Below are 16,461 nucleotides of genomic sequence, written 5' to 3'. Positions count from 1 at the left end.
GAAGAAGTTGGAGAGTAATAACAGGAATCGAGTAGATATTGCAGAACAAATTGATTCAAACGACGAGCTACTCTCATTAAACATATTCTGAGTAGGTGACATAATAGATTCACTTCTTTCCTTTTCATGTGGGAAGTGGCTACTTTTGCGCACTGGGGAGAAGAGTCCATGTCTGTTTTGTTTCCTGTCCTTTGATTCAGGCTATTCTATATTGCCAAGAACCAGAGAAGGCTGGAGCCATTGTGCGCTGACATAGTCCTCGGAGGTCCGTTGGGAATAGTGGCAGCCAAATTCTTCCCAAAATGGAGGCAGTGCGGTTTCTGCTGGCCCACCAGTGTCCGCCTACCTTATTTAAAAACCTATTTACCTTCCCCAAACTGCAGATGAAATACAGAGCCCTCTCCAGTTTCTGTCATCATCACCATCTTAAAAAAAACATGGTTTCTTTTAGTGATCCAGCACTGTATTAATTTTTTGCCAGACAGAAAGAACACTTCTCTAGCCTTCTGTGAAGGTCTTTTTTTCTCTCCAGTCAATCCATAGATTCCTTTTTTTATAGTGCTGCCTGAAATATCACTGATTTATGGTGAATTTAATTTTAACCACCACATCTCCTCCTCCCTTTCCTTCGTTCCTTTGTTCGTTCGTTTCTTCCTTCCTTTTTCCCTCCCTCTCTTTTTTTTTCTTTTATTCAATACATATTTAAGGTCTATTTGCTTAACACGCCAGGTACCAGGGATGCAGTGGTGAAAATGTAACACCAGGAAGCTATCGTCTAGAAGGCAAGAAAGATATTTTGAAAATTAGTAAATTGTAGTTGTAATAAGCACTGCAAAGTGCAATAATATAAGTGTGAATAACAGGATGAAGTAACCTGCCTGTGGAAGTGATGTTTAAAAGGAGAGCTGGAGAGTGAGTAGAAATTATTGGGACAAAGGGTATGAAGGTAGAGTCAGAATCCACGGGAGTGTTTTCAGGCAGAGAGAATGGGATGTGCAAAGGCCGTAAGACCCAAAGGAACAGGGTTGACTCATATCATAAAGAGGCTAATGAGGCCTGAATTCAGAGTGAGTGAAGTGAGTCTGAGATGTTATGCAGAGGCCACATGGACCAGGTTGTCATAGTTAAGAGTTTAAGGTTTATCCTATTGTAAGAGGATACCTGTGAGATGGAACTAAAGAAAACAGACACAATGCACACAGATATTTAAGAAGGATAAACTGTTGTTCTAATATTGTCAGCAACTTGATTTTTAAAGATGAAACTATCAATTTATCTTCTTTGTTCTGGGAAGAACTGTTTTAGTGTCTTAATCACGATTGTATAAGACAGGTTGGAACCTGCTCTTCCAAGGGAAGTGTAACGGGAGATATTTTTGCCAGGGGAAACACCTCATTCCTGCTCTATAGAGAGTCTTGCTGCTTCTCCCCAGTGATCTCAGGCCTGTGGATTTAGACAGGAGGGTGAAGAGTAGACCCACTTTCATAGGAGTCATGGGAATTTCTGGGTGGAAGAGGATTATGATCCCTCTTAGAGTTCCAAGTTATTATACCCCATCTGATAGATTAGGATAATGGAAAGAATGAAGAGCTTCCTCTCCCTTTCATCCAAAAGAATGTATCAGTGGTGTAGTCTGGGTCTGGTCAGAACACAGAGGCATTGTGTGCATTCTGAATAGGAAGGGTTTCAAGACAGGGAAATCGAGGCTTATGCAACTGTTGAAAGCACTGCAGGAGCAAAGGGCAGGAAAGCTGCACTGATGATCTCATCCCACAGCAGTGATTTCCATGATTCTGAAAGAAGCTCAAGTTACTTTGATCCTCATGTCAGCTCACGTGTCTATCTGCAACTGCCTGCAACTGCCTCCAGAGGGTAGCAGCCTCTCCATCTCTTCTGCCTTCTAGATCTCACGCAAATGCCTCTCATTGGTAGACTCTAATTTATAATCATACAAGGAAGTGGATTCTGGAAATGGAGTTCCCGGTTTGTGTTCTGTGATGCATAAGAGACCTTTGGAGAGGGTGGCAATGATGTCAAGTTGACCAAGGGACAGTCCAGCCCAGATGGTGACCCTGGCTCAACAGCAAAGCCTCAGCTGCTGTGAGGGAGATAGGGTTCCCAGTAGAACAGGCTCCCACTTTGAGAGTGTGGATGTGCCTCCTTGAGACTTCCTGTAATAGCCAGGGTTCTCTGGAGAAACCAAACCCCAATAGTGTGTGTGTGTGTGTGTGTGTGTGTGTGTGTGTGTAGAGAGAGAGAGAGAGAGAGAGAGAAATGGAGACAGAGAGAGATTTATTTGAAGGAACTGGCCCATGTGATTATGGAGGCCGGCAAGTCTAAAATCTGCAGGGTGGGCCATCAAGCTGGCAGAATCCCCTCTTGCTCAGGGGAGGTCAGATTTTGTTCTAGTCAGATCTTTATCTGATTGGATGAAACCCTTCCACATTATGTGGGGCAATCTGCTTTACTCACAGTCCACTGATGTAAATGTTAATCTCATCAGAAACACCCTTGACCAAGTATCTGGGCACTGTGGTCCAGCCAAGTAGACACATAAAATTCACATCACACTTCCCTTTCTTCATTTATACCTGAGAAGTTCCACCACTGCTAGATGCTGTTCTGAAATAAACAAAAAAATTTTAATCAATATGCCCCAAATTAAAAATTCATGATCTTTTTATGTATATATAGTTCAGTCCAGCTCTTTTAAAACAGAGTGTGATAATTATTTTTTCCCCTTTCACTTAGATTTAGGAAAGAGTAGAGACATCTCTTTGTGCTGTACCCTCTCAATATTCAATCATTCATTCATTCATTCATTCAGTCTTTCAACAAGTATTTATTGAAGATATAGGCACTGAGGCTAGTGCAGTGATATGGATAATAGATCAGATCCAGAAAATAACATGTTAAGCTAGGGAGCCACACAAACATTTTGTGGTAGCTTGTGAAAAAGAATAAAGGAAACTGTAAGTGCAAAAGATATTAGATTTATAAGCTTGCAAGAGCTGATCCAAGAAGCTTTATAAAAGAGTAAAATTTTACAAGCAAATTAAACAAGTGAAAGTTTACAAATCTTAGCAAATCATGATGTCTGCAGACCTGTTCCCTGAATAATCAAAGATGAGTCAGGACAATTGTTTATTCAAACAATTTAACGTTGACCAACTAACATAGTTTATTTAGGAAGCAAATGCCTTAGTAAAGAATATACAGACCCTAATACATATTTAATGACTTTTTCTTTGCTCCCCCAATATCATTTCCTTTGTAAGATCCTGATTTTACCGACTACTGTCTTGCCAACTACTGTGCTTTTCAGGAGGGTAACTGCCATGGTTGATGGAGGATTATTATGTTGAGAAGTTGCTGAGAGGGTAGTTTCTGGCCATATGAGAGTGCACATTTCATGGCAGTATCACCAACTCTATAGTATGAATAAAATTAAAACAAAACTGGCAAGTAGATTTCTAAGATAGTTCCTAATGACCCTCACCCTTATATAATACTCTTCCCTGGGGGTGTGGGTGGCACCTGTGAATATGATGAGATGATTATATTACACTATATGGCAAAAGGAAGATTATCTTGGGTGGGCCTGGATGAACCAGGGAAGCCCTTTAAGAGTGGAGAGTTTTCTCCGGCTGGTTTCAGAAGTCAGAGTTTCAAGGCAGCAGAGACATACTCCTGTTGGCCTTAAAGAAACAAATGCTGTGTTATGGAAAGGGCCACTTGTCAGGGAACAGTGGGAGGACTCTATAAGTTACAGATGCCCTGGTTTACAGCCAACAAGAAAACAGGGACCTCAGTCATAAAACCTCCAGGAACTAACTTCTACCAACAATAGAATGAGCTTGGAAGTGGATTTTCTTTTTTCAGAGCCTCCAGATGAAAACTCAGCTCAGCTGACCCCTTTATTTCTGCTTCGTGATTCACTTAGTAGAGGACCCAGTCACACCATGCCGGACGTCAGAACTACGGAATTGTGAGTGAATTAAGAGTTGTTGTATTAAGCTGCTAAATTTGTGGTAATTTGTTGTGTAACAAAAGAAAGTTAAGACAAAAAGGAAAACAAAACAATATCCAAATTTTATTTCTTTTGGATGTGATATTGTGCTGAAATTGGTCTTGTGGTTCCATCATTCTATTCAGATCATGTACAGTGAGGTATGATCTCATTGGTGAGGTGACACAGCTGGAGGTGGGCCTCCCATAATGGAAGGGTGGTTCCTTTAGGAGAGGCCCACTTCAAACTTTGTAAAATCGAGGAACAAGTTAAAAAAGGGTATTTTCAAAAAAAAAAAAAAAAAAAAAAAAAGGGTATTTTCCCCATAAATTTTCTGAATGTGTGGGTCACTATTTGGGTCACTATTTTTTTTATCATTAATACTTCTATGAACATGGGGTTTAGAATAGTCAGCTAATTTATTAGTTAGTTCAAGACTTGATAATACTTCAAACTCAAGTATGTGACTCACATAATCACTTTGTAATGTTCAGTTTAGAGCTGCTGAGGGCTAATTCATTTTTTTTTTTGGTAAAATAATTCACTTTCTAACTGGTAAGCCATAAATCATCTTCAAAACCTTTTCATAAGTTCAGTATAATAGTTTGAATAATCAGAATTATATTTATTTCAAGAGAGGCTGAATAAAGGATCCAAATGTGTAAAGTTAGAGACTTCTTGAGAAAAACGTAAAATGCAAATCTAACTTTATACATTATTCTTTTTTTAAAAAATATTTATTTATTTATTTATTTATTTTGGCTGCGTCGGGTCTTAGTTGTGGCACGCAAGATCTGTGTTGTGGCATGCAGGATCTTTTTAGTTGTGGCGTTCTGGATCTTTAGTTGTGGCTTGCAGGCTTCTTAGTTGCAGCATGCGGGCTTCTTAGTTGCAGCATGTGGGCTTCTTAGTTGCAGCACGCGGGCTTCTTAGTCGCAGCATCCATGTGGGATCAAGTTCCCTGACCAGGGATAAAACCCGGGCCCCCTGCATTGGGAGTGTGGAGTCTCACCCACTGGACCACCCGGGAAGTCTCCTGTACATTATTCTTTATCTTCTTTCCCTATTATAAAATGTTTAAATATTTAATTCCTTGAAATTCTGACACTGATCTCTATACAAATTCTTTCAGCTCTGCTATCATGCATTATATATTTAGAATAATTGCATATTGTATTAAGACAAAATAGATCAACGATCTTTAATTACTTGTTAGCTAGAAGGTTAGAGCTGCAGCTGTGGTTATTCTTCTCCTTTTTCTTCTGCCTGTGACTCAAGATTCCTTATCTCAAAACCTCCTCTCACACTCCATACTCAGACCCTTTGCTTCATGTCCAATCATCTTTTTCCCTTTAATTCTCATCCTTGACCTTTCCTCACCCTAATTTTCCATGAGCTTTTCCTAGCTTCCTCCTTTTAACCGTCATTTTACCTACCTTTTCTCATAGACCATTTCTTTCCATCACTACTGCCCTCCCACCCCCCAGAAATTAATTTCTTTCCTCTTCTCTGTTTTTCTTTTTTCTAAATAGTTACTTAACTCTAGAAATGTATAAATTCCACACAGAGATTGGGCCAGGATGTAACTGATTTATACAAGTAAACCTCTTTCCTTATTTTCCTCTCTTATTAAGAACCTTCTCACATCCTCAACATAAATGATGAATACATCCAGTTTAATCAGCCTACCTTTATCTTCTCTCTCAACTTCTAGCTCCTACGTCATCACTATAAATTGCTGAATACCTGTGCGTAATACCAGGGCTAGATTGTGCAAAAGTTGGGACATTCAGAATGTTACTTAAGAATTTTACCTGCATTTTCTAGGATCCTATCAGAGATCTGCTGAAAAAGAACAAGAGAACATAGGGTTCTGCTGGATCAGATGATACCTTTGTGCACATTGGCATAATCAACCATGTGGGTGCAAAGCTTAATGAGGAGAAGAGACCTTCATGCAATTTTGAATGAAGGTGGCCTTTCCTGTGGAAGGTTATAGCATTGTGTCAAGGTTTATGACTAGAAAAGGGATGTGTGGGCTGCATCCAGCCTCAGCTCATCCCCTTTGCTGGGCCATTTTGTGCAGTGAGCAACCTGTACGATTGTATGTGGCCTGACTGGGAAGTGCGACTCCAGTAAATGTAGAACAAGCAGAGGATAAAGAGTAAGGTTTATGTTATGAAATGTAACAGCAATTCATATTTCCTTGGAAAGAATTAAAATTTACTAAAAGTCTTTTTCAAGCCAAATACTGAAAGTATAAGGAATGATCATTAAGGTTTATAATAAATTAGGCATTAGGAATGTGTATTTCAGTAGGAAATGAGAGTAAAATTGGGAAAGTAAAGATAGGTAGAGGGGGTATAGAATACTGTTCAGCAAACTTTTTGTTAAAATGCCAGGTAGTAAATAGTTCAGGGTTTCTGGACCATATAGGCTCTCTGTTGCAACTTTTAAACTCTGCTCAAAAGCAGCCATAGAAAATTTGTAAATGAATGGGCATGGCTGTGTTCCAGCAAAACTTTATTTACAAAAGCGGGCTGGGAGGGGTTGTATAGAGTATTGAGAGAAGAGGGTTCACGGAGGCATTTGGTTGGTGTGAATCTGCTGTTGATGCAGAAAGAGCTCTAAATCTGAGTAACAAGTGTTCATAAATTATCAGACAGATAAATTCCACACAGGTTGAAAAAGAACCTTTTGATAACCAATTTGAATTTATAGATCTACAAACACCAGGAATGGAAGTTTTGTCAGGCATTTATTTCTCTGTTAAATCTCCTGTAATATATACACTTGAAAAGATTAAAAACTGGACTAATAGACTATATTTCACATAAAATGTTACTCTTTAAGCTTCTTTTTCAGTGCTCAGTTTAAACAATATATAATGGATGTATATTATGATCCTTTGGGTCACGGTGAATTTTATTCCCTTTGCTTCATAGCAACTAGCTGATATCAGAACTGACCTTTGTTGCAGCTGGCCTTGCTAATGGAACTCAGATGGTTTGCTCAGATAAGTAATACTTCGGGGAAAATTCATTGTAAGCAAAATGCTTGAAAAGATATGAGAAAGGGCAACACTTGGGCTATAAAAACAGACTTTATATTTCTCCATGGAAAAAACTTTATGGTCCTAGCATTTTACTCATTCCCTAATTATCTAAATATGGTATTCCATAGCATAAATATTAAGATATTTTTGCTCTTTGAGGGCAAATTGCCCTGAGTTATCAAACTCTCAGATCTTGAAAAGGATCAGTCTTGAAAAGATCCTTCTCCTCCTCCTCCTCCCCCTCCCGCCCCTCTCCTTCTTCCCCTTATCCTTTCTTTTCTGTGTGTCTGCTTTCAGGATGAATATAGACTGTTCCAGCAAAGTCTTTATAAAAACTACGTTAAAGAGGTGAGCGGTGATGGGTTATGGGCAACTGGACATCTGGGCCTTCGTGTTTCCTGCATGGAGCAGAATTCCTTTGGCCACACCAGCCCTCCTGTATTGTTTATTGTAGTCTGTAACCTCTCCTTTCACTGAAAGGGGCAAATTTATGAAGGGGTTCACACAGCTCTTCTGGTTTTTAAGGCAACTAAGGCCAGCTGGAATACACTTTATTCACTGTAATACACTTTATTTCATTAGACTTTTATATTCCAGTGAAAACTGGCCGTTAAGAGGCCTCAGAGGCAGGGTTTAGATTTTGATTGTCATTTACCACTGCTAGAAAGAAATTAAACAAATTCTAGTGAGGACATATCTCGGTGAAAAGAAACCTTTCTCTTCCAGAGCACATTGATGAAAAGAAAGCTCAAAGTTACAAGGATTTTCTGAATTCCATTGACTCTTTACTGCTAATTAGTAGCATGACTTATTTGAGTGCACTTGATACTTGCTTTGACTTGCTTTTAATATCACTCTAATTTCCCATGGAACCTTTTTGTTCTAAACTTGCTGCAGATAAATATACAAACTATGGACAGGACCAGTCTTGTTTATTTATGAAACAAAGTTTTGTTTTTATTATGTTTGGAGTTCATTTCTAGGCAGTTAAAGGAAAGAAGTAATTAGTACCTTCTTCGAAGGCCATTTTGAAATTTTATGAAAAAAAAGTATGTGATAGAAAATCAATATGGGAATGCAGTGGATGAACTGATTCTAATCCTACTCAGTGTATGATGCTAGATGGATTTTCTAGTACTGGTTGTGGGGTGGGGATGGCGTATTTCTGTGGGGTTGGAGACTAACAATTGTAGCTTGTATGCCTTTCCTGTCTGTGTGGTCTCTGGAACAAGTAACCTAGAGAGAGTGTGCCACTGAGAGGGCTAGCAGGGATGAAGCTAATGAATATTCAACAACGTGGCTCTGCTTATCTCCTCAATGTGATTCAAATGTGATGCGAGAAAAAGGTGAATGCAGGTTGTTGGTGAGAGGAGAACTACAATTTCATCCAGTACTTGAAAGACGTTAATTTCCAGCAGCATAGATATTTGTCAGTGACACCTTAGAGCATTAGTTCAAGTCTGTGCATTTATTAAACGGTTCTTTTTTGAAGAATCACCCCAATGGCTGCTAGACATAGAACTCTGCTGCTCCAAGTAAATCACTGGTTTACACCAGATCTTGACATTTACAGCCCATCTAGCATAAGATGCTATAAATATAGGTTTTGGTTATTTACTTTATAGTAGAAATATTCAGTGTATTATGAATTTGTATTTGTTAAGACTTGGGGAACCTTTTGGTTAAGATTTCTTCAGCATATTTGCTGCTACTGAATTTTTTTTTCCCTTTTGGTGCAGCGAAGGTGATTCCTTTAGGCCCTGTGACTAATTTCCCTAGATCCAGAGATTATCTAATGAGTTCCTCAGAAAACTTTGGAACAAAATTAATTCAAGATTTACTGCGTGACTAATGTAATCATATCTCTGGGGAAATAAACTGACCCCTAGTTTACTGGTTAATTGCAAAAAATTCTGGCAATGAACAGAAACAAGGATAAACATCTATTATTTTAAAAAAACCCATCAGGGACCCTTGATGTCCATATGAGACGTAGACAGCCTCAGTTTTAAACTTTCCTCCCAAATAATGACATTTCTTCCTTTGCCATCATAATTTATCTGTTGATAAAATTTACCATGTGTATTCATGAGAATATGATTTATAAGGTTAAGATGTAGACTGGATCTTTATCATGTAAAAGCTTCTAATGGATTGTTTTTGGAAGAGTAACTGTGAAAAGGAATGTTTGCTTAGAGCACAAGTTGGGAAAACATATGTAACCATGAAGGATATTATTGGAATAAAAGAAAAACTAACATCACCAGGTTCATCTGTTTCAAACTTTGATGCATCAGAAGAAAATCAATCTGTGATCCAGAAGGCGCTTTAAATAGTCAAAGGATATTTTTTCCATGAGACATTTCATATTTGTGCTTAGATAATGCTTCAAATATTTTGAAAGAACATAGAAGTGCTATGGAAAAAAATCACTCTATTTTTTACGATCTAAATGATCGTAACTCATAGCCCTGGCCAGAATCTTGTTTTCTTAAAACTATTCCCTGCACATATAATGATGATTGATATGGTAGTTCTTAGTCCATACATATGTATGCTGTGTGTGTGTGTGTGTGTGTATGTGTATGTGTGTATAACTTGCATGTGTAAAACAGGTCTTTTTGCACTTTATGAATTTAATTTGGAATCCAATTCTAAATGTTTATCTTTAAGGCCTACAATAACAGAATTTGTGAAAATTAGAATGTACCCATAGTTTAACACAAGTCCTGGGACAAGATATGAAGTAGGTGAAGTTCATCTTCACTGAGATTCCATCTCCATCTGTAGGGGCTTTACTCTTTGAAGTTCTGCCTCTGGCTGGGGAAAACATGCTGGGCCACCAGAAGAGAACTGTCCAGGGGGCATTTGTAGCTTGGAGAGTGGTTTTTGAACCAACTGTCGACTTCCTATACTGATTTTCTCTCTCTGCCATTTTGAATTTCTCTCTCTCTCTCTTTATTGTGTGTTAATTTCTTAGCGCATGCATTTTTTTTTTATAAATTTATTTATTTTATTTTATTTATTTTATTTTTGGCTGCGTTGGGTCTTTGCTGCTGCACGCAGGCTTTCTCTAGTTGCGGCGAGCGGGGGCTACTCTTTGTTGCGGTGTGTGGGCTTCTCGTTGTGGTGGCTTCTCTTGTTGCGGAGCACAGGCTCTAGGCGTGCGGGCTTCAGTAGTTGCAGCACACGGGCTCAGTAGTTGTGGCTCGCGGGCTCTAGAGTGCAGGCTCAGTAGTTGTGGCACACGGGCTTAGTTGCTCCGTGGCATGTGGGATCTTCCCGGATCAGGGCTCAAACCCGTGTCCCCTGCATTGGCAGGCGGATTCTTAACCACTGCGCCACCAGGGAAGCCCAGCGCATGCATTTTATTTTTAAAATTTTATTTTATTTTTTAATTAGATATAATCGACAAATAACATTATATTAGTTTCAGGTATACAAACATAAATTTCTTTCTTGTGATGAGAACTCTTGAGATCTACTCTCTCAGCAACTTTCAAGTATATAATACAGTATTATTAACAATAGTCACCATGCTGTACATTACAACCCCAGGACTTATTTATCTTATAACTGGAAGTTTGTACTTTTGACCAGCTTCATCCTTTACCCAAACCTCACCCCCTGCTTCTGGCAACCACCATTTTATTCTCTGTATCTATGAGTCTTTTTTTTTTTTAAGATTCCACATAAAAGTGAGATCATATGGTATTTGACTTTCTCTGTCTGACTTATTTCACTTAGCATGATACCCTCCAGATCCATCCATATTGTTGCAAATGGCAGGATTTCCTTCCTTTTTATGGCTGAACAATATTCTCTATCTATCTATCTATCTATCTATCTATCTATCTAACTATCTATCTATCTATCTCTCACATAGTGAGGATAAACTTTCATCCATTGATGGACACTTGGGTTGTTTCCATGTTTTGGCTATTGTAAATAATGCTGCAATAAACATGGGGGTGCAGATATGTCTTCAGGGTGGTGATTTTGTTTTCTCCTGATAAATATCCAGAAGAAGAATTGCTGGATGATACGGTAGTTCTATTTTTAATTATTTGAGGAAACTCTGTACTGTTTTCCATAGTGGCTGCACCAATTTACATCCTCACCAACAATGCACAAAGATTCCCTTTTCTCCACATCCTTGCCAACACTTGTTATTTCTTGTCTTTTTGATAATAGCCATTCTAACAGGTGTGAGGTAATATCTCTTTGCAAGTCTCTGATTTGCATTTCCCTGATGATTAGTGATGTTGAGCATCTTTTCAGGTACCTGTTGGCCATCTGTATGTCTTCTTTGAAAAATGTCTATTTAGTTCCTCTGCCCATTTTTTAATCAGATTGTCTGATTTTTTGTTATTGAGTTGTATGAGTTCTTTATATATAGTTTTGGATATTAACCCCTTATCAGATATAAGGTTTGCAAATATTTTCTTCTTTTCAGTAGGTTGCCATTCCATTTTGTTGATAGTTTCCTTGGCTGAGCAGAAACTTCTTAGTTTGATGGTATCCCACTTGTTTAGTTTTGCATTTGTTGTCTTAGCTTTTGGTCTCAAATTTTTAAAAATCATTGCCAAGATTGATGTCAAGGGACTTACTGTCCATGTTTTCTTCTTGGGGTTTTATGGTTTCAAGTCTTCCATTCAAGTTTTTAATTCATCTTGAGTTAATTTTTGTGTATGGTATAAGACAGTGACCCAGTTTCGTTCCTTTGTATGTGGGTGTCCAGTTTTCCAAACTCCATTTATTGGTGAGACTGTCCTTTCCCCATTGTATAGTCTTGGCTCCTTTGTTGTAAATTAATTGACCATATATACATGGGTTTATTTCTGGGCTCTCTATTCTGTTCCATTGATCTATGTGTCTGTTTTTATGCTAATACTATAATGTTTTGATTACCATAGCTTTGTAATACAGTTTGAAATCAGGAATTGTGATGGCTCCAGCTTTGCTCTTCTTTCTCAAGATTGCATTGGCTATTCGGGGTCCTTTGTGGTCCTATACATATTTTAGGAATGTTTCTTCTATTTCTTTGAAAAATATCATTGGAATTTTGATAGGGATTGCATTGAATCTGCAAATAGCTTTGCATAGTGTAGACATTTTAACAATATTAATTCTGCCAATCCATGAGCTTGGAATATCTTTCCGTTTATTTGTATCTTCTTCAAATTCTTTCATCAGTGTCTTATGGTTTTTAGTGTACAGGTCTTTCATGTTTTTGGTTGAATTTATTCCTAGGTATTTTATTCTTTTTGATGAAATTGTAAATGGGATTATTTTCTTAATTTCTCCTTCTGCTGGTTAGTGTATAAAAATGCAACAGACTTTTGTATATTGATTTTTGTATCCTGAAACTTTACTGAATTTGATTATTAGTTCTAACAGGTTTTTTTTTTTTGGTGGAGTATTCAGGGTTTTCTATATATAATATCATGTTATTTGCAAATAGTGACAATTTTACTTCTTCCTTTCCAATTTAGATGCCTTTCATTTCTGTTTCTTGACTAATTGCTCTGGCTAGGACTTCCATCCACTTTTATTCTTGAACTTAGTAATTTTGAGTCTTCCCAAATGCATCAGCATCTCAAATGCTCTTTTCTTCTTGATCTTTCATTCAGAACATATTCCTCGTTTCTTTGTTTTCCTTGGCTCTCTCTTTTGGTTTGTATGTGTTAGAGAAAAGAACCACCTCTCCCAGTCTTTTTGGAGTGACCTCATACAGGAGACAAATCTTATCGTTCAACTCTTTCCTACCTCTTGGTTGTCTCTCAAACCTTTTTGTTTGTCCAAGCAGCCTACTTTGTTCTTAATTGCCCCCAGTAGTTGAGAGTGTGCCAAGACCTGTCAGTGTCCCAAAGGGGAGGATCTTAGTCAGCATCTAGATGCAGCCTGATTGGAAACTGAACCCTCAGGCTGTAGTTTTTAAAGTGTGCAAATATACCTATTTCAGGGGAAGGTGAGGAGAGAGGCATTTCATTCTGTTCTCTCTGCACTGAACTCTGGCGTGAATCAGTTAAGAAGTGTTTCTTTGTTTGCTACCATCCCATTGAGCCTGTGAACACAAACCCTGCTGGCCATTAGAGCCAAAGTATCAAGGAATGTTTCCTCTGGGTAGCAGCCACAAAAACCTGGATGCCAGATATGTGCACTAGTGTGTGCATTTTAATGCAAGTACATACAGAGAAAGAATACGAAATTCCCCCTTTATCCCCCTACCCTCCACTTCCCATTCTCCTCCCATCACCACTGTTTACATTTTAGTTGTGTATCTTTTCAGTCCTTAACATGGGCACACATTTTAAAAAATAAATATACTTTGACTCCAAATTCTACTACCTTTTCATTTTATAAATATTAGTCTAATCAGTTTTTTTCAAAAAGAGTAATTACTATCTTTTAGGTAAACATATTAGTCTACCAACCAGAGTAGATATAGCCCTTGGTGTACAGAAATTGACTTCGAGTTTCAAAAGTCTCTTCTTGCTAGACTACTCATGTAAAACTCTCATTACACTTTATGTTATGGGCAACTTGTAAAATACTGTAGTGGGTTAAATGGTGCCCTGCCCCTCCCCAAAGGGTTTGTCCATGGTCTAAGTCCTGGAACCTGTGAATGTCACCTTTTTTGAAAAAAGGGGATTTGCAAGTGTAATTAATCTAAGGATCTTGAGATGAGGTGATCATCCTGGACTACCTTTGTGGGCTTTAAATCAAATGACAGGAATCTTTATAAGATAGACATCCAGAGGGGAAGGTGTACACAGGGGAGAAGGCAAAGTGAAGATGGGGGTGGAGAATGGAGTACTGTGGCCACAAGCCAAGAAAGCCAAGGGTTGCTGGGCGCCACCAGAAGGTGGAAAAGGCAAGGAAAGATTCTCCCCTAGGGTCTCTAGAGGGAGTGCAACTCTGATGACATTTTGATTTGAACTCTGTCATTTTAAGCTACTAGTATGGAGTCTCAACCAAGAAACGCAGAAGGCTCCAAATAAGAAAAGAGTTTATTTGGCGGGGGGGGGAGCGGGGGGGTGGTTCTTAGGAATTGCAGTTTGCAAGACACAGATTGGGGTAGAACCTAAAGAGTGTTTCAGGGAAGAGAAAGAGTCAGGGGCTTATAAAGGCAAAAGCTACATGGTTGGTAAAGTTGTCTGGCAAGAATTATGATTCACTATAACAGAAGAAGGGAAATATTTGTCCTTAAGGGATAGGTTGCCATGAGTTATTTTAGGGTCAGCATCCAATAAGTATCTTGAGTTTCTGGAATACTGGGCAGATGTTCCGAATGACTGTGTTAAGATAATAAGTGATCAAAGTTCATATTCCATCCTGCTTGAGACATGCATAAGTCACACTTCCTCAGTCATTTCCCAGCTCCATTTTAGAGAACTCTCTTAGTAATACTGACTTCATTTTGCTTTTCCATTCACAGTGGTAATTTGTAACTGCAGCTGCAGGAAACTAATTCAAACACCAACGCCAAAATACCATACTTCCATTATCTAGAAATAGAAGAGAATGAAGCAATTGACTCACAAATTTCATTCTTAAATAAGCAACACGTACAACTTTTATTGTTATAAAACAATATCCCAAGAATTATTACTCTAGTGAGCTTCTATTTGAACATCTGTATAATTACCTGACTATAGCACTGAAACTAGAAGATTTGTTTCTGGATTAATAAGAAAGACTTGTTAAATAGCAATAACAAAATACTAAATTAACATTATCTAAGCCTTAAAGATAGATGTTTGAAATTAGATTTCAGTTAAACTCATAAAATGGAAGCAATTTATTAATAAGATTTACATTTACACAATGTATATTTTTAAAGCACTACGTTGAGAATTGTAAATCTATCAAGTTTATATTTGAGCTATTATATAGACACTTAACTAAGGGGAGTAGAATGAAAAGATTAAAAAATCAAAATTATTTTAGAAGGACAAAAAACTCCTGCTGTGTTTTATTGGACTTGTTAAAAACAACAAATTTACTGTAGTTACACTATTTATAATTAAATAAAATGGAAGTGACAAAAGATTTACATTACAATAATCACTATCTTAAGAATTATAATTCTATCAAATTTCCATTTGGGCCATTGTATATTCACTTAATGAATGGTGATAAAATTAAAAGAAAAAAATACTTTAGATGAAACTCAAAAGAATGTATTCCTGTGGTCCTGGAATCTTCAGAAGTCTGCTTATTGGAAGGCTGGGTCAACTCTGAAAGTGACACACTTCTGTTTTCAGGTTGCAGGACAGAAGACAAAATCCAGTGCTTGGTGGAGAGACCTTTATCGTTGCCATTTGAGGGTGCGCTGGGGTTGGAAAATCACTTGGTGGAGACAATTCTTGGGAATGTCCATACTAGCTTTCTAGGGGAAAAAGAGGGACAGGAGGTTCTCTTCTCAGACATTGTCCCCTGACATCCTCTGCAGCATCTGACCTCTGACTGAAGAATGCAGTGGAGGTCCAGAGTCTGGGCCAGCTGTGTCCTGTTCTGGTGGGAGCAGTGAATCATGCATAGTTAAATGACTGATTATCTGTGGTGTCATTTCTACTGGATTCCATTTCTGAAGATGGACTTCTGGGTTATCAAAAGAAGGCATAGTAAAACTCACAAGTTCTGTTGATCCTGAGATTCTGGCAAGCCAGGGAGCATCAGGAGAAGTTCTGCAATGCACTTGTGGAGGAATTGCTTGATCAGGATAGATTGATCTGGTGGAAGGATCCTTTTCCTGTAGTTCTGCTCTCATGGGGATTATGTTCCTGGATCACTGAGCCATACCAGCTATATTAGTTTGCTAGAGCTGCCAAAACAAAGTACCACAAATTGAGTGGCTTAAATAATAAAAATGTATTTTTCTCATAGTCTTGGAGGCTAGAATTCCAAGATCAAGGTATTGGCAGGTTTGGTTTCTTTCAAGGCTCCTTGGCTTTCAGATGGCTACCTTCATGGTATGTACTCACATTGTCTTTCCTCTGTGTGTCCACACCCCTGATGTCTCTCTGTGTGTCCAAATTTCCTCTTCTTATAAGGACACCAGTCAGATTGGATTAGAGCTCACTCTAATGGCCTTGTTCTAACTTAATCACCTCTTTAAAGGCCCGACTTCCAAATACAGTCACATTCTGACGGACTGGAGGTTAGGGCTTCAACATATAATTTTGGGGGGACACAATTCAGGCCTTAACACCAGCCTAATGCTCCTCCTTCTTTGGTGATCTGGGAACCCAGAGAATTCTCTTGATCCAGATTCACCGGGAGACTATTTTTCAGCTCCACTCAGCACCAAGGTTCAAGATATACAGTTTTTTTTTTCCTGAGGATCAGGGATGATTGGTATAGCAGGTGCTGTGCTCCCCCACCCAGATTC

At 38.4% G+C, this 16,461-nt stretch overlaps 1 protein-coding gene across 1 annotated transcript in view; it reads right to left on the bottom strand.

Annotated features, from left to right (window-relative positions):
* The window catches only part of SUPT20H (SPT20 homolog, SAGA complex component), a 113,842-nt gene extending 98,002 nt beyond the window's left edge, over window positions 1–15,840 (bottom strand). Inside the window, exon 1 of the mRNA XM_061170925.1 lies at window positions 15,531–15,840. Within this exon, the coding sequence (XP_061026908.1) occupies window positions 15,531–15,840 (310 nt within the window). The remainder of the gene's footprint in view (window positions 1–15,530) is intronic.
* Window positions 15,841–16,461: the final 621 nt, after the last annotated feature.

The sequence above is a fragment of the Eubalaena glacialis genome, chromosome 16, assembly GCF_028564815.1.
Source record: "Eubalaena glacialis isolate mEubGla1 chromosome 16, mEubGla1.1.hap2.+ XY, whole genome shotgun sequence".
Taxonomy (NCBI): domain Eukaryota; kingdom Metazoa; phylum Chordata; class Mammalia; order Artiodactyla; family Balaenidae; genus Eubalaena; species Eubalaena glacialis.
The sequence above is the reverse complement of the archived record's forward strand: the minus strand, read 5'-3'. Positions and strand labels throughout refer to the sequence as shown.